The sequence below is a fragment of the Pinus tabuliformis genome, chromosome 1_2, assembly GCF_031772625.1.
Source record: "Pinus tabuliformis cultivar Carrire ecotype Pingquan chromosome 1_2, CPIR1, whole genome shotgun sequence".
NCBI lineage: Eukaryota > Viridiplantae > Streptophyta > Pinopsida > Pinales > Pinaceae > Pinus > Pinus tabuliformis.
The window spans coordinates 393,020,016-393,046,771 of NC_142298.1; the positions used below are offsets into that span (position 1 = coordinate 393,020,016).

The 26,756-nt window shown below is 39.6% G+C and overlaps 1 protein-coding gene across 1 annotated transcript in view; it reads right to left on the reverse strand.

Annotated features, from left to right (window-relative positions):
• LOC149206019 (glutathione S-transferase zeta class-like) overlaps positions 1-26,756 on the reverse strand; it is a 301,939-nt gene that overhangs the window by 172,503 nt on the left and 102,680 nt on the right. The window contains exons 3-6 of the mRNA XM_089395259.1: positions 18,115-18,214; positions 17,865-17,921; positions 17,600-17,685; positions 17,353-17,424 (exon numbers count right to left, since the gene is read on the reverse strand). Of these exons, the coding sequence (XP_089251385.1) occupies positions 17,353-17,424; positions 17,600-17,685; positions 17,865-17,921; positions 18,115-18,214 (315 nt within the window). The remainder of the gene's footprint in view (positions 1-17,352; positions 17,425-17,599; positions 17,686-17,864; positions 17,922-18,114; positions 18,215-26,756) is intronic.

Sequence of the window (26,756 nt, forward strand, 5' to 3'; positions counted from 1 at the left end):
TGATAGTTATTTTTGGACAATCGTCCCCGAAAAAACCAATGTGGGAAAACCGGTGTAGCAGATGAGGGTATCTTTTATTAATCTTCAACAATAATTTTTGTACAAGATACAAATAGCCAAAATAGAGGAAGAATCACTGAGAGAAATTTACTAATGATTTTTTCACACTCCTCAACGTTTTTCTGACCTTGAAGAGGACCTTCTTCGCTTTTGCTGGCCTCATGGTGTCACTCTCTACGCAGTTACTGCATAGTGCCTGCATCACTCCTCTGCGCTGATGAACTGCATCCCTCCTCTGTGCTGCCTCTTCCAGATTTGTCTTGCACCCTCGAACTATTGCTGATGCCCTCTCTCCCCCACCTGCAACGCACTCTCTAGCTCTTCTCTTGCCGAACTTCAGCCACTGAGAAAATCAATTTGCTTGAGCACCTAAGTATTTGCCCTCGTGTGTATTTTCCATCTACCCATCGACTTCTTATAATCTTCTGTTGGAGTACCAGCGACCAATATTACATCATAATCAATGGCCCAAATTAATTCCTTATCGATCTATGTGGGTTTCTAGATGATTCTCACCACATCTTAATTAATACTAATTAATTAACCATATTCCCTAAGTTTAGACTTTGGAAATAATTAAAAAATTGGTTAATAATCTAATTAAGACACTTCTGGGTGGTTTTTCCATAAACGATTTATGGGTTTTGGAGAATACATGTATTCTAGCTTCTCCATCAAATTTCATGGCTAGAACACATTCGATGCTACAAAAACTAATAATGGCCTCTATGTTGCCCCTCATCAATGGTTACCGCAAAGGATGGTTACACATGCTCCTCCATCATGGACTCAAGATGAACGTCCAACTGCTCCTACGTAGACAACCCAACACGCAAGACATGCTCACCAGTCAGCTGCAGGTGATTGTTTTACGACAACTCTGTCATAGATCTGGATGCCTCTGTACCTATTGACTCCTCAACAACGGTGGAGATGTCTCTCGACACGTCACCCGTGGTGCGTTGCTATCAACTAAGAACTCGGTCACAACCCCGGATACTTCATCAATGGATACCTCAACAATGGATGGTATCTCACCAATGGGTGTATGCTCAATTGTCTCCTTGCTAACCATGGCCCCTTTGACTACCCTTTCATCTTCTTCCTTAATCATCCTCACCATCCTTGCATAATTCCACTGAATTCCCACTGTTTTTTGCATGTCTCTTAGTTCACAGAACTAACAAAAGGAGAGGGATGCTTGAATGCCATGCCCCAAAGATTGGTATGCCCTCCAATTTGTTGCCGATAACTCCACGTCAGTTGCAATCACGTCTTGCCATCTTGATGCATTATCCACAATTTTGGGCACAGTGGATTTGTTGTACAATTGAGAATTGTCCTGATTCCCAATTATTGTATGAATCAGCGACTCCCCCACATCAATCATCATTTGTTGCATCTTAATCACCTCATTCAAGTTTATTGCCATGTTGTTTGATTTTAACCTTTCTTTGGATCCCATGATTTTTTTTTTGGTCTTTTCATATAGAATGAAGGGTTTCCCACAGGTTGGGCCAAGATTATGCTCTGATACCACTGTACTATTTTTAATTAGAATTTAACAACTAATACCAAGCAATGGACTAAGAACAATAAATAAATTGGAACTCACACACAATTGAAACACCAAAATGTCCAACAACACAATCTAAGCCATTTTATTAATTTTATGATAAAAGAGTACATAAAATGAGCTGAAATTTTGGAACCTGGGCTTGCTATGCACGTTGAGCAGAATCGGAAAAAAATGGCCCGAACCCAAGTGGTAGAAATGCTCCTGGAGTGATTTGTGCACTATCCACAAATAATCTATTATTGGCGACTGGTTGGAATGTTGATCAAAGGATTGAATACTCCTCGGAATGCTCTAAAAATTTATCTCTGAACTCCTCTAAAACCCAGAAAACCCAGAAAACCCAGAAATGGTTTGGCCCAACTCCAACCCAAAACTAAGCCCACCAAGTGATGCAAATTCCCTAGCTAACTAGCAATTCTCCTTGCTATAAGAATGTGGATTTCAGGCCTGAATATCGCCCGGAAAATTCTATAAAATTAGCTAGAGACTCCTCTCAATAAATCCACAAAAACTTAGAAAGGGTATGAACTAAATCCACCAATCGCCGGTGACCCCCAACAAGTGTAAATTGCTCAATTTGGCCAAAAAACGACCTACAGTTTAGATACTGCTGAATTTGTCCCAAATCTTCCTCCAAGAAATCCTCCCTAACTCCTGCAAATTTCTCCCCTCAATCACCAAGTAGATCCCAGCTCGAATGCTCCCCAAATTCTGAATCTATGCAAGTGCACAGAAGCTGCTAGTAAACCCTTGCGCAGGCCCTGGAATAGATAAATTTGGTCTTCCAAAATGCAGCACTCTCAGCCCTGCATATCAAGGAAAAACTCGTCGTCCCTATGGATAATTCTCTACAAATTCTCAGGCCAAAACTCAATTGTCTGGTAGCTTCTCTCAGCCCCTTCAAATTTCCTTCTGCGCCGTAAGAGAAACACACTCCAGCTATAAATAGTATGTAAGGTAGCTCCTAGAGAAGCCCTGAGATGGGATCCTTCTTACTCGCTTAGGGTGACACTCGAATTTCACCGAAGGTAGAGGTGGAATTCCTAGTGCTAAACAACATTTTTCTTCTTGTGCTAAATAACCCCAAGAGAAAATAAAAGGTGAAATGTAATAGTCAAAAGATGATCAACAAATGAGACTCTCATCCTTTTATAATTTCTCCCCATGCTTCTAGATTCCCATTTTAATTTTTACTTTATTGGTGGGGTCTCTTTTCCACTAAATGAGTGTTTCCTTCATTTTAATAAATTAATAATATCTCCAATCTCCAATAAAATAATACTTGTCACCTTTCTCCAAAATAATATTTGACCCTTTTAATTAATATTACCAAAATTGGGCAAAATTCCCAAGCTCACAAAATTGGAGATATTACTCTCAGATTGGATTGTCAGTTTGGGTATCCACAGATTGTACTTAGAATTTCACTGTTACATAATAATAAAACCTTCATCTGCTACACCGGTTTTACTGCATTGGGGTTTACCAGAGACATTTGTCCAAAAATGATTGTGTCAAATTTTTATTGTGTGTGCTAGCATTTTCTCAGTTTCCACTTTATTTCCGTAGCATTTTTATTTGTGAAGAATTGCAGTGTGATTAGTTCGATATTTTCTCGTAACAAAATAAACTGCATGATTTATCAGTTAGAAGAATTAATTCTAGTTGTTGTAATTTATTCAAAATTTCACACTTGCACTATTTTGCAGGTCTCCGGGATTGTTGGATTGGGACCAAACCCGTAATGGGTTTTGTTGGGCTTATTGAGAAAAGGCACTAGCTAATTTTCCAGAATTTTCTGAGCACAGTTGAGGGTTGTGTTAGCACCTAGATTTGTCTTAGGCTGAAAAGACAAGGTTCTACGTCCACATCAAACCACGCTCAGCCTCGTAGCTAGCCCTACAAGGACAGGAGAGGGCTCTCTCCGGATCAATCTTGGCAAAAGGTAATCGATGAGGCCCGAGATGACTATATTTGCAATTTAATCTTAGGCTAGGGATGAAGTACAAGGAGTTTGAGGTTGATTTTTTGAGGTTTTTGTTGAATCAAAGGAAAAGGCAATTTTGGGTGGGGGGATGAGACACAGTTTTTTGCAGAGGTCTACTTGGGGCAAGGTAGGCGATCGTCTTGATGCTTTTAAAGAAAATGAATGGTTAGATCTGACTGGTGAGAAGCTAAGGAGAGCAAGAAGCTTTCAAGGATTCCCCTTAAACAGATGAAAACATGAAAAATCAAACAAATTTAAAGGCAGAGCATAACAATCTATGGATTCTACTTTAACACTTCATTTGTTCAATTGCAGAAGATGAGAGCAAGTAAGATGATACACATAACAACTTACAAATACTGAAAGAAGTACACCATCAACACATAAAGCCACATGGATCCCAAACAGTTCTGCAAAACCTTAGTCTTTCCTTTGCCAAAAATGCAGAAGTCAATGTACAATAGAGTGTCAAGCTTTTCCCAAGAGTCCAACCCTGAAAATGACTTAGAAATTACATAATATAGGCAAGCCAACCTATTCCCTTGCCTCTAGGGGTCGAGCTCATCATTCTAGGAGCTGTTTCAACCAATTCTAAACAAAGCACTACAATCTAGGCAGTCAAAACAAATTGCCTCTATAAGGTAGGAAACTGATTTATTCATTAAATTTTCACTCTTTGGTGAAAGAATCTTCTAGAACAAGTAACTAAGTTTCAAAATTACATCATGTTTAATCAATTACATCAAGAGAAATAAAAAATTACATCACAAAGCAAAACTAGTCAAACTGGCCGAATTTCTGAGCTGAAAGATGAAAAATTGGGCAAAAAATCTATATGCGTCGCGCTGCCTGTTATATGTGTCGCGCTACTTTGCTGCTGATTTTGAGGCACTTGCTAAAGTCCAAATCGAGCTCAGGTTGGCTTGTTGGAAAGCCCTGCCTGTCTACTTTCCAACCCAAGTGGAAGTTTCCAATTTGGTGTCCATTTGCCCCTCCAAAAGTGCATTCTCCCAAGGCTGCTTCCTGTGTGTCAAAATAGGGGCAGTGAGGTCATTTTTTGCATGTTTTTTGACCTTTTGGGGACCCATAACTCACCCAAATTTCTTGTCCAAGTACCAAAATTCATGATTTCTCATGACAAATCCAAAACTGCAAGCCATTTGTAATTTGGAGCTCCCAATCCTAAGCGTCGCGCAAGGTGCGCGGCGCATATAGGGAAAAAACTTGTTTTTTACACAAAAATTTCCAAAATGACCAAAAATGCCCCAAATCTCTTGAAATTTGGGCTAGAGTTTCCTTATCAAGTGTGATGATGGGCTAAAGAGGCCTCGGCCAAAATCTGAAGACGATCGAGCTCCCTTTGCTTCTTTTGCTTCTTGATTGCCTTTTTCAATTTTGCCTTTAGATTCCTTATCTGAGCCTTGCAAACTTGGTTGCGTGCCCTGTAGTGGACAGCCATGTGTCTCAACAATGCATTATCTCTATTGGCCTTGTTCAGCCGCTTCTCCAAGTAAATGTTGACCCTCTCGAGATTAGACTCTCGATCCTCATTGATCTGTCGCTCTAGAGAAGTGAACTCAATCCTCCTATGTCGGGCAGCTTGGCGATTCTCACAGATGTTCTGCAGCTCCATGATCGCATGCTGGTCTTCAAGCTGCTTATTTCTCTGCTCCAGATACCTGATGTTCCATTTGGCCATCTCCAACTGGATTTCCAAGGCTTGAATGTCTGTTTCTTGCTCCTCGATAATCCTTCTATATCTGGACTTCTCTGAATCTGTAGTTGTCTCATCATCGGGAATGAGAACGAAACCTGATGGCTCACCTGAAGGCCCCTTCTCACGCTTGGGCTTCTTGCCCTTGTCCTGTACCTGTGCCTGTGGTGCTGATGTCGAAAGCGAGGCCCCTTCCACGCCAAGTGGAGATAACACTCGCTTTTCTACTGCAAACAAAGGTCTGGTGCCTTTCGGATAGCCTCTCTGATATGTAATGAAAATAGGCCTGGTCTCATGATGCTCATACTGTTGAGAAGGTTCACCCTCGTGTTTCACCTCTGATACTCTTCGTGAAGCTCTGAAGAAATCACGAGAGATGAAGTCATCCCAAGTGATGCCCTGCAAACCAAGCTGATGAACCACCAAAATCCTTATAAGAGAAAAATGATAGACACTGTTAAGTTGCTGCTGAGGGGTTCTATGCTGTATAAAGGTGGTCATTCTCTCTATATTCCGGCAGATGAAATACAAAATGTTCATCATCCGCACCCTGGTGAAATGCATGAGTAACCTGATGTGATAAGCATAAAGACGAGAGAACCATCCCTCACAGCTGAAATATTTCATGATCAATCTCATGAGTGGAGCATATTCATCTTTTAGGTATCAGAACGGGAACACTCTTTTGAGCTGCCTCAAGAAATTGGTTTTGATGTATGGCTCATAATGTTGTTGATCAATCCGTTGTTTTTTGTGCCATAGTTCACCAATATTTGGTATACTTGTTGCTAAGGAAACAGTTTCTGGTGTAAGTGTAAAGGTGACACCAGCCAAGGTAGCTTGATCTCCGTGCAAATGCAAGACAAAAAGACGAGCCAACTCATAATGAAATTGGACCTCAGCCACCTTTTGACAAAACTCATAGCATGACTGATGCTCAAAACACTGCATAGCAAGAGGAGAGGCATGCAATTCTATAAGGTTGATTGGTTCTTCCCTGACATGTTTGCCACTTTTACGAGGCCTGCGGGGTTCCTGTTCTCCCAAAGGAGAATCACTTTGGGTCTCTGCCTCATATTCAGATGAGTGACCAGATGACATCACTGCTGATATGCAAATTGCCTTGAATGAATGCTGATATGTGAAACTGTTGTATACAACTGAATGTGAACTGCTCTTTTGATCTAAACAATGCTGTGACCAAGGGGAAAACAAATGTAACAAGGGAATATTAGGAAGGGGAAAATATCAGGGAATTAGGGAATTTTGAAATAAAATGTAATTAGGGAGAGGAGGGGAAATGTATATATGGGAATAGGGTTTTAGGGTTTGGGATATTGAATAGGGTTAAGGAGTTTTTTATAGGGGTAAGGGATTAAGAGTTTAAGGATTGTAGTGTAGGATTGATGAGTAAGATTTGGAAATGAGGAACAAAGGGAAATGGGGAAAGGAAAAAACCTTGGTGACAAAACAGTGTTCAAAACCTACAACAAGTTTCCTTGTTTGCAAAGGGAGGTTTTCAAAGTCTTGTTTCAACGGCCATTATCCATGAACCAATCACATTCACCATCAAATACAAAGCAATAGCAGTGAATGAGAGCCTACCTGGCAGATTGATGCGAAGTTTGGGCGATTTGATGAGTTTGCAAACAAATTTCGGGCTCAAATCTGTAAGCGCCGCGCTCATTACCCAGTGCGCCGCGCTAGTTCAATTTTACACTGGCTGGAAGTCCTGTGTGCGCTGCGCACACTATATGCGTCGCGCAGTTTGTTATATGCGCCGCACAGGTGAAATGTAAGCTGATCTCCTCCAAAACACACAAATTCAACTTGAAACGACTTTCTCCACCCTTGGCATGTACAATGGCTTGAATATTCATTGAAAAACCTTTATATAGACACCAATTTGATTTTTGCCTCTTCAATAACCCAATTTGTTATGTTTTGCAATTGACACTTTTTCAGGATTAATAGAATTTTGACCTTTTTGTTTTCTCCTTAAATTTGGTTGAAATAATGAATTTCTTTGACAATTTTTTGCAGGGATAGCTGAGATATGATTTGACAAAGGAGGCCAGGGCTGTGCCTGGACAATTCAAGAACTGAAATTTTTGAAAAATTATTACAAAAATGAAATGTCGACTTATCTTCAAAACAGAGTTTTGAAGAGAAGTCATAATCTATCCATATGACGATAACAATCTTTGAGATAACAACTTATCAAGGACCTCCCTCTGGCCTGCTGGCTTTATTAGACTTTGTCAAAGACCAAATTGACTAACCCTAGACCTAATGACTAAAATAACTGTTATGACCTAGAAATTGAAACAGGACTGCAAATGACTTTTCAAGACTTGATTTTTATGAACAGACCTGAGCCAGCAGTGCCAAGCATGAGGGGAATGAGTGACACAAGCCCTTTCGTCAGATTTATGGCATGCTCCTAACGAAATGCAACTGATCGAAAATGATGGGACACCTAAACATGAAATGCAAAAAAGAGTTTTGATCTCCGACGGAGGGATGACCAGACCGAATCTATCATTGGCTCCAATGGGGATGGTAGCTCCTCGGAGGTGCCAAGAACAGCAGATCTTTGTAAGAGCTAGACAGTGCCTTCGTCCATTAGGCTATGGAGTCATTATTTTGACAAACAATTCAAGATGTTGACTCAATTTATTTGACTGAAAATTAACTTGAAAACGACTCGATAATATGACACTAAAAAACTGAATTCAAACTAAAATCTTTCTTCAAAATTATAGCCTTCACTTCGGGCCCCAGACTGAAGAAAAGATCACAGCACACACTTGCAGCGAAACTGAAATAAAATGGTATTTACAATGCTAATAGAACAGCAGAAAAACTCAGAAAATGTACCGCTTGAGCAGCCGACCATTGACCGGCCCTCCTGGACAATCTTCCCCATTCATCTCCTTAAGAAGAAAGGCATTCTGACCCCGAAATGCTGCAATCTTAAAAGGACCTTTCCAGAGATTTTCAAACTTGCCGTGTTTGCCCTTTTCTTCATTTCTTGCATCCCACTTTAATACCACATCATCCAACTGAAATGTATCTGCCTTTGCTTTTCTGTCAAAAATCCTTTTAATTCGCTCCTGCAATTTAAATGTGTTCTGAAAAACATCTTCCCGTGTCTGCTGCAAGTGGATCATTTGATTTAGCCTTCTCTGCATTGGGTCCTCTTCACTACCAGCCTCTTGAAGAAGTTTGACTACCGGAGCTGCAAGAGAGGTAGGGAACACTGTATCAACTCCATAAACTAGCTCAAAGGGGGACATGCCAATGGATTTCTTTTGACTCACTCGATCTGCCCAAAGTGCATGGACCAGCTTCTTATGCCAACTTTTCTTGTTCATTTCCAGCATTTTCTTAATGATATTAACCAAAGATTTATTGGAAGACTCCACCAATCCATTGCCTTGCGGATGATAGGCGGTTGAGTGCCCCAAAGTAATATGATATTTACTACAAAACTCAACCATCCTTTTTGACTTGAAAGTTGTTGCATTATCAGTGATTAACTTATTCGGGCAACCAAAACGAGACAAAATATTATTCTCAAGGAATGAAACTATTACCGCATCCGTAGCTTGCCTAGTGGGAATTGCTTCGATCCATTTTGTGAAGTAATCTGTTCCTGTGAGGATCCATCTATTTTGACCTGAAGAAGAAGGATGAATTTCACCAATAAAATCCAACCCCCACTACTGAAAGGGAGCACTCACCTCAATGGGCCTAAGTGGCAAAGGCTGTAATTTTTGTTTCCCTTCAAAAATCTGGCAATTATGACAGCTCTTGACAGCCTTAAACACATCAGCAAACAATGTCGGCCAATAGTATCCAGCCCTCAAAATTTTATTTGTTGTTGTTTTCCAAAAAAGGTGACCGCCACAATCCCCTTTATGGAAATCTTCTATGACCTGCTTCGCTTCTTCTTCCACCAAACAATTTAACAAAACACCACCAGGATCTTTCCAATAAAGTGCAGAATTCAAAACACAAAACTTAGCAGCCTTCAACTTAAGAGTTCTCGCTTTGTTTCTAGCCATACCAGGTGGTGCAGACAAATTTTGAAGTACATATATGATATCCGAATACCATGGAGAAAGAACAAACATTTCTGATCCCTGAAGTGAAGAAATTTCCTCATTTTCATCAGACAAGGCAGCGATCAGATTTATGTCTGAGACGTGCAGATTGGATTCGCCATCAATTTTGCCAATCCCTGACCTTTAACAAGCTTTGTGGGCCTTATCTCCACATCATACTCCAGCAAAGCTGCTATCCATTTGCCACGTCTTCCCTCTGGGTCGGTCTGAACCAAAACATCTTTGACAGCAGCATTAGGAACATAAGCTAAAATATGAGAATGCAGTATGTACACACGGAAATCTTTCAGTGCTTTTACAAGTGCAAGGGCTTGTTTCTCGATAATGTTGTATTTCAAAGCAGCATCTCTTATGGTCCGGCTGAAGAAAGCAATGGGTCTTTCATGCTCATCTTTTTTCTGCATTAACACAGCTGCCATAGTATGCTCCGAAGCAAAAGAAAACAATATAAAATCCTGAGTATAATCTGGGCTGATTAGAACCAGAGCTGAAGAAAGAACCAATTTAACTAAATTGAAAGATTTCACAACCTCTTCTGTCCATGACACTTGGCTGTCCTTCTTAAGCATGTTTGTAATCTCCCTAAGATGCTCAACAAGATTAGGAACAAAAAGGCACAAAAAATTCATCTTACCATTGAACGATTGAATCTCCTTCTTATTCCCGGGCAAGTCAATTTTCTAAATTGCTTCCACGCGAGCTGGATCGATACGAATGCCATCCTTTGAGATAATGTGCCCAAGGAGTTTTCCTTCATCCATGGCAAACAAACTCTTCTTAGGATCCAGCAACACACCATATTTTCTGCACTTTTCAAAGACAATTTTCAAATGAAGCAAGTGTTCATCATCTGATTTAGAAAACACGGTCAAATCATCAAGGTACACCACTAAGAAGACATCTTTCTCATTAGCGAAATCCAAGTCCATTTCCCGCTGAAAAGTAGCACCCGCATTCTTCAAACCGAAAGACATTTTCGCATAATGAAAGGTTCCCCACGGAGTGGTGAACGCTGTTTTGTCTCGGTCATCTTCATGGACTAAAATTTGGTTATATCCTGAATAACCATTGAGTAGTGACATGCAGGATGCTCCAACTACTCGCTGTAGTATGTGATCCATTTTGGGCATCGGATAATTATCCTTCAATAAAACTTTGTTGAGATTTCGGAAATCAATGCACAAACGAATCTCACCAGTCTTCTTTCGCACAAGCACCAAATTAGATATCCAATTAGAAAAGCGGATGGGAACAATGATTCCTGATTTGTACAACCTATTTATCTCTTTCTCAATTGATGGCAGCAATTTTGGATTAAGCCTTCTTAACTTCTGCCTGAAAGGTTTTTGATTAGGCTTAATAGGAATGGTATGCTGAATTATATTTGTATCATATGTCTTCAAATCAGAATAGTCCCAAGCAAACACATTGGCAAAAGATGACAACAAATTGATATATTTGGCTTTTACCTTCGGTGGCAATGTTTTGGAGAGCTTTACCATCTTCGGATGCTTAGCTGTTCCAAGATTCACGTCTTCAACTCCCTTTTCTGTTGGCTGCAATCTCGGTTTGTGGGCTATGTCATCATGATCAAAGAGCTCCTCTAAAGGTATCAAGCCTTTAGGAATCACATTATCCTTGAGCTGCAACACTTCCATTTGATTTATCTGCACATCATCTCTACCATCATCATGTTCTACATCCATTGAAGTATCCTTGAACTTACCTTTGTTTTGCAGAAAATCATTAATCTCCTCATCATCTTGGAAAACTTGCCAATGTCTCTGATTGTCCGGAACAGTCGGACGGTGCTTCACATGGATTTCAAATTTATTGCTTGAGTTCATAGGAATCTTCAAATTGCTGGCTGCCTTAGCAAGTGCATCTGCAATGCTATTTTGAATACGAGGCACACACGTCAATGTATAATCTGAAAACACTTTCAAGATATCTAAAACAACATTCCGGTATGCCCGCATCCGAGGATGTTTTGTTTGATATTCGCCTTTAACTTGCTTGATCACCAATTCGGAGTCACCATATACTGCAATCCTCTTAGCATTTAGCTTTCTTAGAATTTTCAGGCCAGCGATCAAAGCTTCGTATTCAGCTTCATTGTTCGAACAATCAAAAGCAAGCTTGTAAGAACATACCCGCACATTACTAGGCACTTTGTCTGAAGCAGAAAAAGGACTACGTACCCAAATACCAATCCCAGCACCGTCATTGCCCACTGCTCCATCAAAATCCATGGTCCACAAACCATCTTCCTCTTCTACCAAGTGCTGAAATGTTGTTTGTTGTGTTTTTTCTGTTTGTTGTCCATTACCTCCAGCTGATTGCTCAATGATGTTTTGTTGTTCTTGTCGTTCTTTCTTCAAAACTTCTCTGAAATTCTCTGCTATTTCTGGAATATCATCTACTACAATTAACTGACTATCAATATCATTGAAACTATCTGAATACAAAACGAAAGACTCTAGATCTGTATGTACATAATTGATCAGATGATTAATTGGTTTCTCCTTGCTGGTTATCATGTATTTCATTTTCTGTTCCCAGTACAACTTTCTCATTTGGCCAAACACGGGAATCGTTGCATATGAGAAATCAAGCTGTATTGTTCCTTGCAATTTTGCTCCCCAAGATCTGGAAAGGAGCATACCAAAGTGGGGAGGAATGTCAGCCACGACAACATCCATCAAGACATTCTTTGTAGGGATCTGATCCAAACTTACAACCAAGTCTTTAATTAGCCCTATACATCTCACCCTGCTAGAATCAAATGAATAAAGATCATGATATTTCCTGGTGATGTCCAAACCCAACTTCTCCATGATAGCTTTTGGCATAAGATTGTGGGAGGTGCCGGTATCAAACATAGCATTATGCAACACAAACTCATGCACTCTCAAACTGATATAAAAAGGAGGTACTTCAGACTCACCACTCAATGCTGGTCCAAATATCAATTCCAGTTGATCATCCTCCACACTCACCATATCAGACATTGGGTCAAAATTCAGAATTTTGGAGACTTGACCTCTATAGCTGCTGTTCTTCATGAGCTCAGTCAAAGGAATGGATACCTTCAATTTAGAAATTTCATTCTCTAAACTAAAGGTAGAAGTCTTATCCACCTCTTTGGCTGGAACATCTTTCTTTTCAGGTTTATCCTTTGATACAATGGGTTGATTTACCTTTTCATTTGTTGGTGGAGGCTTGCTAGTCATAGGGTCAGCACTCCCTTTTCCTTTCTTTGGTGCAGCCGGTGTTTCATCTTTAGATGTTGGAACTTCCTTTATTTTCTGGAATGGATTGATGGGAACATTTCTATTTCTAAGTGAATACTGACGCTGCTGGGCGGACAAAGCATGCATATAACCTCTCTGATACTCATCCGACTCTTCCTCAAGAGCTATATCGTTTGCCAAGATAAAATCTGCATCATGCTGTACTGCTGAACTTGCTGCATTTTCATCATCTTCAGTGATAAATGTGGGCATATCATCAGGAGTAAAGAAGTGATTTTCTTCTCCAACTACATTATCTTCATCATCTGACTCGGGACCAACGAAATTCTGCTGAAGAGGTGTCTTTACTTGCTGCTGTTGTGATGTTGTGTCTTGTGCTCGCTGCTCACGCTGTTTGATCCTAAATTGTGGCTGTTGCTGGCCACGAAAATTAGGATTCCGAGTCTGCAGTTCAGGCTTACCAAGAGCTAACCTTTCAATCATCTTTTCTACCTTGCGAGGAACTTGGTCTGATGTAGAGGCCTCTTCTTTTATTGAGACTTTCTTCTCGGCTTTCATTCTAGCTCTCTTATCATTCAAATTTGCCTCAACACTAGCAGCAATTTTCTGCATTTCTTCTAAGGTAGCTGGATCTCTCTCCCTTAATTGATAAGCCATGTCTGGATCAAAACCATCCGGGAACTTAAGCAACGCTGATTTTCTAGTTGGTTTTAAATCATTGGAATTGCATTATATACTACATTGAATCTAATGCAATAGTCTTGAACGGACTCTCCAGCATTTCGTTTCATCTTAGTATATTCAGATTTGATTTGCAGCGGATCTTTCTTTACTTCCTAACGTTCTAAAAACTGTCTCTTAAGATCTTCTAATGTAGGAACACTTCTGGACGGCAAAGCTCTGAACCATTTCCTTACCTCTCCACCAAAGGTCTGCACGAATAGCCTCATAGTCACATTCTCTTCATCAATCTCATGGAGATCGAAGAAATCCACCATTTTGTCGACATGTTGTTAAGTTGTAATATTTTGAGGCGTGCCATCGAACAAAGGAATTTTACTTTGATAATCTGCGGGCATGTCATTCAAAACTTGAGGCAGAGCGAGAGGTGCAAACCGGGCGGCCATTGCTCTTGGCGGATTTGGTCTGGGGGTTGTTGGAGGAGTGGGTGTAGCTGAAGTATGAGGAGTATGAGGAGGTGTATGTGGAGGAGAAGCAACGTGGGATGAAGAAGGGGAATTTGCTGTAGACTTTTGATATGTGATTATAGGTTGCAGGGGAATAGTGGGAATGAAAGGTGGTTCGGTGGGAATTTTTGAGGCGGAAGCCGTGATAGAAGATCCAATATTTGCAGATGCAGCTTCTAGGAAATCAGCAAGATTTGAAAACTGAATGTCTCTCTGAAGGTGCCGCAAGATAAAATTTTCAATCAACTTATTGTTTCTTTCAACTTCAAGGGCTGCAGCAAAGTCAGGATTTGGAACTAGAGAATCAAGTGCACTTTCGGATTTGGTTTTAAACAGCGACAATTCAAACTTCTCGTCAAAATCAAGTTCTTTAAGATACTTAAAAATTGCAGGACATGAATGAGATTTAAACACGGGAATCACAGAGCTCTCTTGACGAAGGAGTCTCGGAATCAAATTGGGATTTTTGTAAACAGGAGGAGGATTAGGATCTGGATTAGCTCTGGTATATCTCTTTGAAGCCAACATGTTATTTTCAAGAAATCAAAGGAACATAAACAACTTTTTTAGCCTGTCAAACCCTAAACTTATCATCCAGAAGCTTAGAATTTGCAGATGTACTAGGGTGTTTCAAGTGTCACGATTACAAGCTAGACCGGAGATTGACTGAAGTAGCGTTTATCTACTTGCGCTAATGCAAAGCAAAAGTGTTTCGAAGGCTACCTGGCTAATCTTCAGGCTCCGTCTGTAGCTTATAAAAGAAATGACATCAACAAGCAAACCATTTTGTTTTCCCCAGTATGGTCGCCACTATGTTAGCACCTAGATTTGTCTCAGGCTGAAAAGACAAGGTTCTAGGTCCACATCAAACCACGCTCAGCCTCGTAGCTAGCCCTACGAGGACAGGAGAGGGCTCTCTCCGGGTCAATCTCGGCAAAAGGTAATTGATGAGGCCCAAGATGACTATATTTACAATTTAATCTTAGGCTAGGTATGAAGTACAAGGAGTTTGAGGTTGATTTTTTGAGGTTTTTGTTGAATCAAAGGAAAAGGCAATTTTGGGTGCGGGAATGAGACATTTTTTTGCAGAGGTCTACTTGGGGCAAGGTAGGCGATCGTCTTGATGATTTTAAAGAAAATGAATGGCTAGATCTGACTGGTGAGAAGCTAAGGAGAGCAAGAAGCTTTCAAGGATTCTCCTTAAACAGATGAAAACATGAAAAATCAAACAAATTTAAAGGCAGAGCATAACAATCTATGGATTCTACCTTAACACTTCATTTGTTCAATTGCAGAAGATGAGAGCAAGTAAAATGATACACATAAAACTTACAAATACTGAAAGATGTACACCATCGACACATAAAGCCACATGGATCCCAAACAGTGCTGCAAAACCCTGGTCTTTCCTTTGCCAAAAATGCAGAAGTCAATTTACAATAGAGTGTCAAGCTTTTCCCAAGAGTCCAACCCTGAAAATGACTTAGAAATTACATAATATAGGCAAGCCAACCTATTCCCTTGCCTCTAGGGGTCGAGCTCATCATTCTAGGAGCTGTTTCAACCAATTCTAAACAAAGCACTACAATCTAGGCAGTCAAAACAAATTGCCTCTATAAGGTAGGAAACTGATTCATTCATTAAATTTTCACACTTTGGTGAATGAATCTTCTAGAACAAGTAACTAAGTGTCAAAATTACATCATGTTTAATCAATTACATCAAGAGAAGTCAAAAATTACATCACAAAGCAAAACTAGTCAAACTGGCTGAATTTCTGAGCTGAAAGATGAAAAATTGGGCAAAAAATCTATATGCGCCGCGCTACTTTGCTGCTGATTTTGAGGCACTTGCTGAAGTCCAAATCGAGCTCAGGTTGGCTTGTTGGAAAGCCCTGCCTGTCTACTTTCCAACCCAAGTGGAAGTTTTCAATTTGGCGTCCATTTGCCCCTCCAAAAGTGCATTCTTCCAAGGCTGCTTCCTATGTGTCAAAATAGGGGCAGTGAGGTCATTTTTTGCATGTTTTTTGACCTTTTGGGGACCCATAACTCACCCAAATTTCTTGTCCAGGTACCAAAATTCATGATTTCTCATGACAAATCCAAAACTGCAAGCGATTTGTAATTTGGAGGTCCCAATCCTAAGCGCCGAGCAAGGCGCGCGACGTATATGGGGAAAAAACCTGTTTTTTACACAAAAATTTCCAAAATGACCAAAAATGCCCCAAATCTCTTGAAATTTGGGCTGGAGTTTCCTTATCAAGTGTGATTATGGGCTAAAGAGGCCTCGGCCAAAATCTCAAGACGATCGCCTACCTTGCCCCAAGTAGACCTCTGCAAAAAAACTATGTCTCATCCCCGCACCCAAAATTGCCTTTTCCTTTGATTCAACAAAAACCTCAAAAAATCAACCTCAAACTCCTTGTACTTCATACCTATCCTAAAATTAAATTGCAAATATAGTCATTTCGGGCCTCATCGATTATCTTTTGTCGAGATTGACCCGGAGAGAGCCCTCTCCTGTCCTCGTAGGGCTAGCTACGAGGCTGAGCGTGGTTTGATGTGGACCTAGAACCTTGTCTTTTCAGCCTGAGACAAATTTAGGCTCTAACAGGTTGAATTCCTGTTCTCTTCCAGCAGCAAAGACCGTAACTTTTTGGGACAACACAGAGATTTTTGGTGGAGTCATTCCTGTAGTTGGACATCACAATTCCAACCTGGGTCTTGCCTAGCTTGCTGTAGCAAGCCCAGGTTCCTCTATTCCTTCTCATATGTACTGCATTTCACTCAAATTTAATAAGATGACATAGTTAATTGGTGCATTTCCTCGTGTTTTGATATTCGGTGTATGTGTTGAATATTCTGGTTGCTGTAATAGTGCATGTTTAAGTTATTCACTTAATATTTCAGTTAGGAATATTACACTTGGTTAAAGATAAGTGTTCAATCTCTGTTGTTAATCTTTGTTTATAACATTGCAAATTAAGCTTACATTATGTTTATGAATGAAATTGAAATATCCCTGGTTTAAATGGACTTACACATGTTTATTTCTACTGCATTAGTCAAATGCATCCATGCATGAGTTCAAATGGCTTTAGAGTTTATTGGGTTCTAATTTGTATTGAGATTTTTGATTCTTGATCACATCTCTGACCATGGGTTGGGTAATCCTTCAAACGGGAAAGAACAAAAATAACCAAAAAGGAAGATGAAGGAATATTAGCAAACGCATAAATTAATGTTAGAAGAAGAAAAAAAGGCAAGCAAAGGACAATAAGTCTTCTTTTCAAATGAACTTGTAGTTGTATACGAATAGGTGATGGAATAAATTTGGAAAAGAGTTATATTTAATCTCAGGTGCTCATAAATTATAATTTATAACAGTCAAAGTACAGAGAAAATAGGGTTGATAGCAACATGATGAACACCAGAAGCATGCCTGTAAGCTAATTGCTTTCGACTGAAGATCATCTGGGAGAAGCGGGTGTCCAGGAAATTTGTCCTCCAAGTACTGTTCAAACACAAGCTCTGTTCATGAGAATTTCATTATCTTCGCTCTATTTGTATACATGTATGCACTAACTTTATCATAAAATAAAGGAAGAGTAATGCATATTATTCTCAGAGTAAGGAACAAAATAATATGCCCAGTTATTGAAATCCTGAAGTCAAAATTTGTGACGAACCAACAGTATGGCAAGTGAATCCGCAACAATTATATCGCCATCCACCAATGTTGGAACAAAATGAATGGGGTTCAATTTGGTAAACTCTGCATTGAAAAAGCCAACATTGTATCATTTTTCGACTGGTACCATTGAAACAAGAAACGGGTGGACTGCTATAGTGACTTGCCTTACAAATAAGATTAATGTTCCTTAACTGTACAGAAATTATGCTCATTGAAGGATATTTCCATGACTATTAAACTTAAATAGTGGGTAATCCCACCTTCACTAAATTGCTCTCCTTGCCGAAGATTCACTGCTTTGTACTCATATGGTAACCCTGCAAGAACAAACGGTGCCTTTTTGTAGCCCACAGTAGTAACCAGCATCAACCATATATTGCAAATGAAAAAAGACAGCAGATAGTAACATAATTTTGGGCTTGTAAGTACTGTCAGGTTTGAAATCACCATTATGACCAATAATTTAGTGTACTTGTTTGCAATTATTTAACAACGAAGTTAATATCTAACCTTTCAGATTTAGGGCAATCCTGACTCGCCAAGCACATGAACTGCGCCAGAAAGAGTAGAGCTTCAGTCTTGCAGAAGTCGAACTGATCCCAGGGGTTTCCTGTATACATGAGTAACACAACCATAAAAGTCAATAAACCATGCATACTGGATCGTTTTATGAAAGGAGCATAATGTACAAAAATGGGCCAGCTAAACATCCTTGCAAACCTACTGAAGATTTAGAGCCCTCATGGTCACTACTTTCAATATATAATATTATCTTGTCTTAGTTGCCAATAATATAACTTACTGGCAATAGGATCTTGCTGTTAATAGGAGCAAGAAAACTGTCAGAATGTTTTGCAATGTGCATGTATGAAATAAAAATCAACCTTTAACTACTTCCATTTGAAAAATCAGATTCTTATCCCATAACCTATAGCTTTTTGCATTGCAAGTTTGTTTAAATGATTAGTAAGGTAAGCTTTCTTAGTGGTTTCGTTTCTACAGATGGGCTTATGCAAGTGTATGTAATTTATCGTATATACAACTGCAGAAGTTAGCAAGGTAGATATCTTTTGAGGTGTTTGGTCCAAGTCTTTTTAAATCAATTCATGTGTTAACGAGTATGTTGGGAAGGGTTGATTGCAGTAATTTGGTGTATTAAAAGGTGCCCTCTTCACACAAGGGATATGAAGAGTTCACTTATGGATTTTCCGTATCCTATTTCAATAATATCATTGATGTTTCTATCAAGAATATTATTGTGTTACCTTTATTTCTCTTAAGAACTTCACCTGGGATATGGTTAGAAAGTTATGAATAGAAAAAGACAAATAAAAAGTAAATGGAGCTGCATATGCCTGAGGCTTAAACTTCAACTTTTGCTGATCCTCCCCAGGTTTTTATGGGCAGCAACACCGGCAAGATTTGGGGTAATGCCCTAGACAGTTTTTCTAGAAACCACATACAACTAGCTCCATCTAGGAACAAAACCAATCACATAAATTCTATATAGTTTGGCAAAGGCTCAATAATTATTGATGGAATAATGAATCAAAATGTTGTAATTAGTTCAAATCTTTTCCAACCAAACCAATGTTACAGATATATTACCAATATCACAATATATTGTGCAATTCACCTCAATTCAATGATATCAGCACACGATACACAATTTATTCTTCTAACGAAAATATTGCACGATGTTTTGGGTATATATTGCAAGTTAAAGGAAAATATCATCCTAGTAATGCCATAATGTTTTATAACTTGGGTTTTGGTCTTTTTATCCTTACTTTGAAAAACAAAGATAGGAAATTGAGAATTTAGGAGTTTGTCACCCAGTTAATCACTAGTAATATTAAATTCTTAGAGTAAAAGTTGAACTTATCTTTTAATTTTCTTTTCCTATCAAATTGGCATTCTCCTTTATCTTTCTTATGTATCATTTTACTTAAAAATTTAGCATTAGTATTAATTTTTCCAATATGATTGAGAGTTGTTCCAAGCTCATCTAACTTCATATGGAGTAAACATAATTTCACATCCCATTCAAAATTCAACGGACTTATCAATGTTTTGTTGATTTTTGGGGTAGCATCGGATGTGCTTTACCTCTGAAATTTTGTGGAGGGACTAGAACACATGAGATTTCCAAGACCCATAAATTGTTTGATGAAATTCCACCCGGATTGTATTTTATTAAAATAATTAATATTTTTAATGGGGTTCCTAACAATGTTACCAAACTCGGAATTGGCAATAAATTGGCAAGGCAAAAGAGCGAAGAGTTTTAATCGGATCGGCAAAAAATCGGCAAAAAATCGGTGAATTCATTAAATAAAAAAATACACATATATTGAATTAAAAAAAAAAAAACATTTTTCATTAATATTCGGTAAAGGCATGTCCAAACAATGCATAATATATATGTTATGAGTCCAAACATGATCCAAAGTACTGAGTCTTGACTCCTAACTAGTGACTACATAGAACCAGAAGCATATGCTTCTAAAAGTTTACAAAAAATTGCATACTAATCAGAAAAAAATCAGTAACTAAGAGTCTAAGACTCTTAAGAGTGAGAACTAGAAGCGATTCCTCCCACTCCTTTGCTTGCTTGACTCTCAAAGTTCTCCAAGTCATGAAGGCTTAAAAGAGGAGCCTCCTCTAATTGGACCCAGTCTGCCGCATTTGTAGTTTGCAAATCTATCTCTTCAAGGTCGATTGGTGAATGATCCAAACCTGTCATTATCATGAGACATTGAAATGTGAATTAAAGTTTCACTTTGAAGTTTGAAGTTTGAACTTTAAAGTACGAACTAGATTATGAAACCTTCAAATTCAAGCTCTCGAGTCTCACCTAGTATTTGTTTGTTGCGAAGTCGTAGATTGTAATGGACAAATACAAGGTCATTTAAGCGTTTTTGTGTCAATCGGTTGCGCTTCTTAGAATGTATTTTCTCAAACATGCTCCAGTTGTGCTCACAACCTGAAGCACTGCATGCTTGGTTTAAGATTCGAATGGAAAATCTCTTCAAATCTAGCGTATCACTACCAAAGTTTTTCCACCAAAGACCTAGCAAGTGGCAAGGGTTTGTGAGTAGAAGTACTAAATAGTAAAAACTTAAAAAGACAAGAAAATTTAATAAAACATTTAACATACAAAATAAAGTTTAAACAAATTTAATGAATTGATGAAGCCTTCAAGTTGGGTACCTGGCAACATCTTAGACCTTTCTCTTATAGCACTGGTATAGGCAAACAATTTAGATGGTGCCCTATAATCTTGTAGTTGGGAAAAGACATGACTTTGAAATTCTGGATCAAGGAAGCACCTTTCCATGCATGTCATAAGTCCTCTGCCAACCTCCCCATCCTCATTAAATTTGTTCTTATCATAAAAATATTGTGGGTTTAAGAAGTACCTAGCAGACTGTAAGGGGGAATGCAATTGCCTATCCCAACGTGGATCTATAATGTCCCAGAGAGGCATATACTTTGTCTCATCATCCCCATATCTTCTTTTGATGGCCTCCTTTGCAAGATCCATCACCTCATAAATGTAACCCATAGCAGGTTTGTCAGCATCAACCATCTTGAAAGTTCAAGCATTCAAATTTAAAGAAATATGAAACATTGTAAATAAAAAGAAGCTTGAAATGAAATTTAAAAAATGAAAAAGTTAAAAGACTTGAAGTACCTGAGAACTCTAACAAGGGACTTTGTCACAGCAATTATCTCTTCGGCATCTTTCCAGAAACCATCATTAAACACAAGTGCAACAATTTCAATGCCTTCAAGGGTCTTGGAATGTTTAGATGCCATCCACTTAGGTCCCAAGAACATCCTCTTCAGATTTATCTTTTGCTCAACCACAGATTGCAAAGATATGAAATTTGTTGCAAATATAGTCACTACAGGTCGAACGATTTCTTTACCTTCAGTGTATTTGCTCATCGTTTAGGACAATAGTGTGGTTGTATAGGTATTTGGTTATGGATTTTGCCTTCTCCACAACCTCATGTATCCAATGAAGCTTACCAATGTCCTCAAGCATTAAATCTATGCAATGGGCAACACAAGAGGTCCAAAAAATAGTGGGGTGCCTAATCTCAAAAAGTCTACTAGCAGCGATATAATTAGTTGCATTATCGGTGACAATTTGTACAACATGTTCTTCTCCCACTTCTTGAACGACTTCCTCCATCATTTCACAGATAAGTTGGGCAGTCTTAACCTTCTCTGAAGCATCCACTGATTTGAGAAACATTGTGCCTGCGGGACAAGATACAAGGAAATTTATTAAAGTTCTATTCCTCTAATCTGTCCATCCATCACTCATGATGGTGCACCTTGTTTCTACCCATGATGAACGAAACTCAGCTAGCACAAGCATGACATCTTCAACACTCTCTAACAACAAATCTGTCCTAAGGCTCTCTGATGTAGGGGCTTTGAACCCTGGACCTGCAACAACAACTGCATCAATCATAGCTTGCTAATAAGGACTTATGGCACAGTGGAAAGGTATGTCCATCGATCACTCATGATGGTGCACCTTGTTTCTACCCATGATGAACGAAACTCAGCTAGCACAAGCATGACATCTTCAACACTCTCTAACAACAAATCTGTCCTAAGGCTCTTTGATGTAGGGGCTTTGAACCCTGGACCTACAACAACAACTGCATCAATCATAGCTTGCCAATAAGGACTTCTGGCACAGTGGAAAGGTATGTCAGAATAGTACCAAAAGTTAGCAATGGCCTTCCTTGCCTGACTATGGATATTTTTTTTCCAACCAGTGGCATCCAAGGTAGGTTGGGAACCGGGTTTTGTGCGGGGAGCAAAAAAGGTGTTTATGTTTCCACCTCCAGTGTTGAAGGAAGGACTCATTTGGCCTTGAGTTTGACTTGGACTTGGAGGCATGTGTGGGAAACTTGGGAACGACATTGAGGATTCAACAGAGGGAGGTGACAAGGGGGTAGTGGAAGAAAAACCGTCAACTCCAAGAGTTCCTATTTCACTATTTTGCTTTGCTTTCTTGGCATTATGCTGACGCAACATATCAATGGCCAAGGTTGCTTGGTGTTTGACATTATCGTCAACCTTGTTGCAAAGACCTATATCATGGCCAGGTATTTGTGCAAGGTGGAACTTGAATCTATAAATGCCTCCACTACATTTCGCTTTGCAAAATTTACAAAGGAGCTTGGGGTCTTCGAGAATCTTGTCACAATAAGCCCAAGCAAAGTCCTTCTCCCTCGACATTGTTGTTGTTTTGGACTTGTGTTTAATTTGTGGCTTCTGTTAAGATTTGGAGTCATGGCTTCTATTTAATTTGTGGCTCCTGTGAAAGACAATAAAAAATTAAATTTAAAAATGATCCAAAAATTTAAAATATGCTAGAAATCTAAAAAATTAAATGAAATCCCTTTTTGCTTAGTTATAAGAGGGTGCTTTGTCTATATTAAAAACCAATGAGGCATTTTAATTGTTTCCTTTGTCTACTTTACATAATAGAGGGAGCTCAAAGATTATTTCCCCTAACAGTCTGTTTTCTTTTTATTGTACCCAACTTCGCCAATGCTTGGTGAGGCTCCTAGCACAAACCCAATCACCCTAGAGGCCACTAATATCATACACCCAATAAATTATCATCCAGTTATGAACTAGTCTCAGCCTGTCGCTTCCATTGCCTACTAAAGCACACTTCGACTCTTTGTCCTTTAGACCCCTAACTCGATTGCACTTCCAACTTATTAATAGAGGAAAAACTAGTAGGAAGTTCCCAACTTTACTTAGTAACTCGACTAGGAAGGGGTAGATCCCCCAACAGGGATGAAAACAAAGAAGCTACCCACAGAACCTATAGACCTATATCCCACTTTGAAATAGAAGTTACCTAGATAGAGCTGACGGAGGATTTTCCGCGACTTCCTGGACCGCTCAGGAAATTTCCATTTTGAAGCCCACTCCTTCGCCTAGAACCTATGTGGTGCTGCGTGCATGCTTCAGATAAGTTGTTTGCTCACGAAGATGGAGGATTACTAGACTAGGGCTATCCCACGGTTCATAGTGGAAACTGGAAAACCCGTTTGTCAGCAAAGTGAACTGCGGCTTCTCTGCCTGTCTGTCTGGAAAGTGAACTGCGACGTCTGTCTGGAAAGCTCTCTGCGGCGTCGTGGAATGTGGCTTCTCTACGACGTCGTGGAATGCAGCTTCTCTGCGGCAACGAAGTGAACAATGAAATTGGAAACTGGCGGCAGTGAAGTGAAAACCCGATAAAGTGACAATCCTAAACCGGCGGGACTCGGGAAAAAAAGCAAAAATCGGCCCAATTGCAAACTTGCGAGTCAAACTTGCGTTGACCACAAGTCAAACTCAGTCAACGCGATTTGACTCGCAAAGTTTTGACTCTGCTCGCTTGAAGGTCGAGCTGATTTTAACTTGCGAGTACTCGATGATTCCTATTACACTGGTTCCTAAGTCTAAACTTAGGAAAATTAAAATATTAATGGGTATTAATGATAATATGGGTGAGAAGCTTCTAAGAGACGAGTATCAAGTCTAATTTAATCTTAGCCGTTGATTAGAGATTAGATCACAACCATTGATTTCTCAACAGGAAAAATATAAAGGAAGGCTTGGGGTCAGTTGGAGAATGCACACAGAGAGAGCAGCACTTGAGCTAGTTCGAAATTCTAGGGCAAGGTTTGCTGAGAATTTCAGAGTGAGTTTCTAGTGCAGAGAGGGGCAATTCAGGAGAGGGACATCAGTCCAAGGCCGAGAATACATAGCAGAGAGGCAGAGAAGCACCAGGGAGAGACAACGTAGCTCCAGAAAGGGTGACGCAAAGGCTAGAGGAGCTGACACAGTCACTTAGAGGCAGCGCTGGAGTTTCTGTGAGGAAGAGAGAGCAATAGTCAGCAAATCGATTTCTGAACTAATAAGGCTCACTGGGAGGGTGACACAACTCCTAGAGGAGGTGACACAGTTCCAGCGTAGAGCTTGGAGTAGCCATTCTTGCACAGTGTTGTCGCACAAAATGTCTAAGCACCGCGACAACGCTCAAATCGGGGGTTGTCACCTTGATCCCCAATCTGTTCGTTTAAGCTGTCTCCCTACAGCAGGCTAAGGGGGGTAGACCCTATGGAAAAGTGGAATGAAGAAGAACTAGTTGGGAACCAGCCAGTTCGGGAGACACAATGAAGCAATCAAGTACTTGATTAAGATTTAGCAAGACTTATAGGATTTGAATAGATTTTAAATGATTGATACCAGTGCCTTATGGAGTCAACGATCTTGCTAGGGAAATTAAGACCAAGTAATCGATTAGCAACTGCTGCTTAGATGAATGACTATTTTATATGAAATACAGATCCTAAAACTAATGTGAGATGCAAGAATCTTGGTTAATTTTAGTTAATGCCTATTTAAATGTGAAACCTTCAATCCTTTCTGTGTTGAGCCTGATTTCATAGTAGTTGGTAGAGAGAAGATCAGGAGAAGCACATTAAGGTGTGATTAACGATACCTCTCCTGAACTTCTAACATACCCGGTGCCTCCGGCACTGCAGAGAACTGTGGCTCTGACGACTGCAAGGTCACCGTTTTAAGTACTATTCAAGCAGGCTTCTCAAGAAAATACGGATAAAGATCTCTCTGTCTATCGACCAAGCTTATGCTTGGAAGTAAATTTTATTTATGCAAAACTAACTTATATGCAAATGCACCAGATGATGAGAAGATGAGATGAAGTTAGATTCAAGGATGTAAAGATGCTTATGTCAGCGCAGCTCAAAAGAGAAGGTTTGATGGTCAACGCTGGTCAAAGTTTGGATCTGCAGTTGCAGCTTCAGGTTTAGCAGCTTCCTTCCACATGTGTGAGAGAGATTCTCTTTTCTGCGCAGTAGAGAAGAGCCTCTTTTCTACGCACGAGAGAGAGAGAGATGTGATGGGATGAGTGAGTGCAAATGAGGAAAAGTCCTCCTGTATTTATACACAACTGTCGATGTTTGAATAGATGCAACTATTGGGCTTCTGAGCCTACATGAGTTGCAGGTCGGCTTGATAAATTCCATAATCAAAATAAATTCATATCTCCATAAATACTTATCGAAATCGGATGATATTTAGATCAATCCTACACCTCTCGACGAGAGGAATCTAATAAAAATATTATCAGCCATGAATAAGATGACCCACATGGAGTTTGGCCCTAGTTGCCAATTTTAACACAAAGACTGGGAATTCGATCATACAACTACTGATTCAAACATTCATTTATGCATACAAACCCTTCAACATAATCAATACTCCACATTCATGACTCGACACAAAGTCCTCTACTCAATTTACATGAGATCAAGACAATCTGGAGTGTATGGACAACTTCTCCCAAATCGCACTCCAATCAAATTGCTTCGGTCTACTGCTACAGGGATATAATTGCATCAGTATGCACTTGGTATTATGACAGGCTAATACTCTATTGTATTTACGTGCTCAGCTATAATGATATTTTTCCTGGTCCAGTAACTGGTTGTGATCTTACAAGACATCTGTGCCAATCAATCAAATCACGTTGTTTTCCATGGTGCTCGCAGTTGCAAATCCTTTGAACGATAAACTTAGTCTACCACAAAACATGGCTCGACTTCGAATACCATGTGTCCTCTACGCACTGGCTTCAACACTGTAACACATGCATCATGCGCACTTTCTCCACGCTCCCTCTGCCGCATGTCAACCATCCACCCATGATGCATACAATCTAATGCGATGGGGCATACTTTCCACGCAGGCAGCTAAAGACTGATATTTTGATCCAACATATGGATATTTCACACACTTGACTGCTTATTCGAATGCACTATGATCCTGCAAGCAAACTAGTACCATGGCTCGACAATGGTCTCTCAGGGTACTGCCGTCACTGTGGATCAGGCCGTGATTATATTCCGGCCTTGCTGTTACACTATATGTGGATTGTCTCCGTGGCAATGAATCTCGACTTCCAAACCCGTTCAACGATTTGCACTGGTGTAATAGTCGAAGCGATTCGGCCGTCTAGGTAATCGATCTTGCGGCCACCTATAATTTCCATGTTCTAAAAATTCAAGATATAGATGACTCGCTCTTTAAGCAAGAAA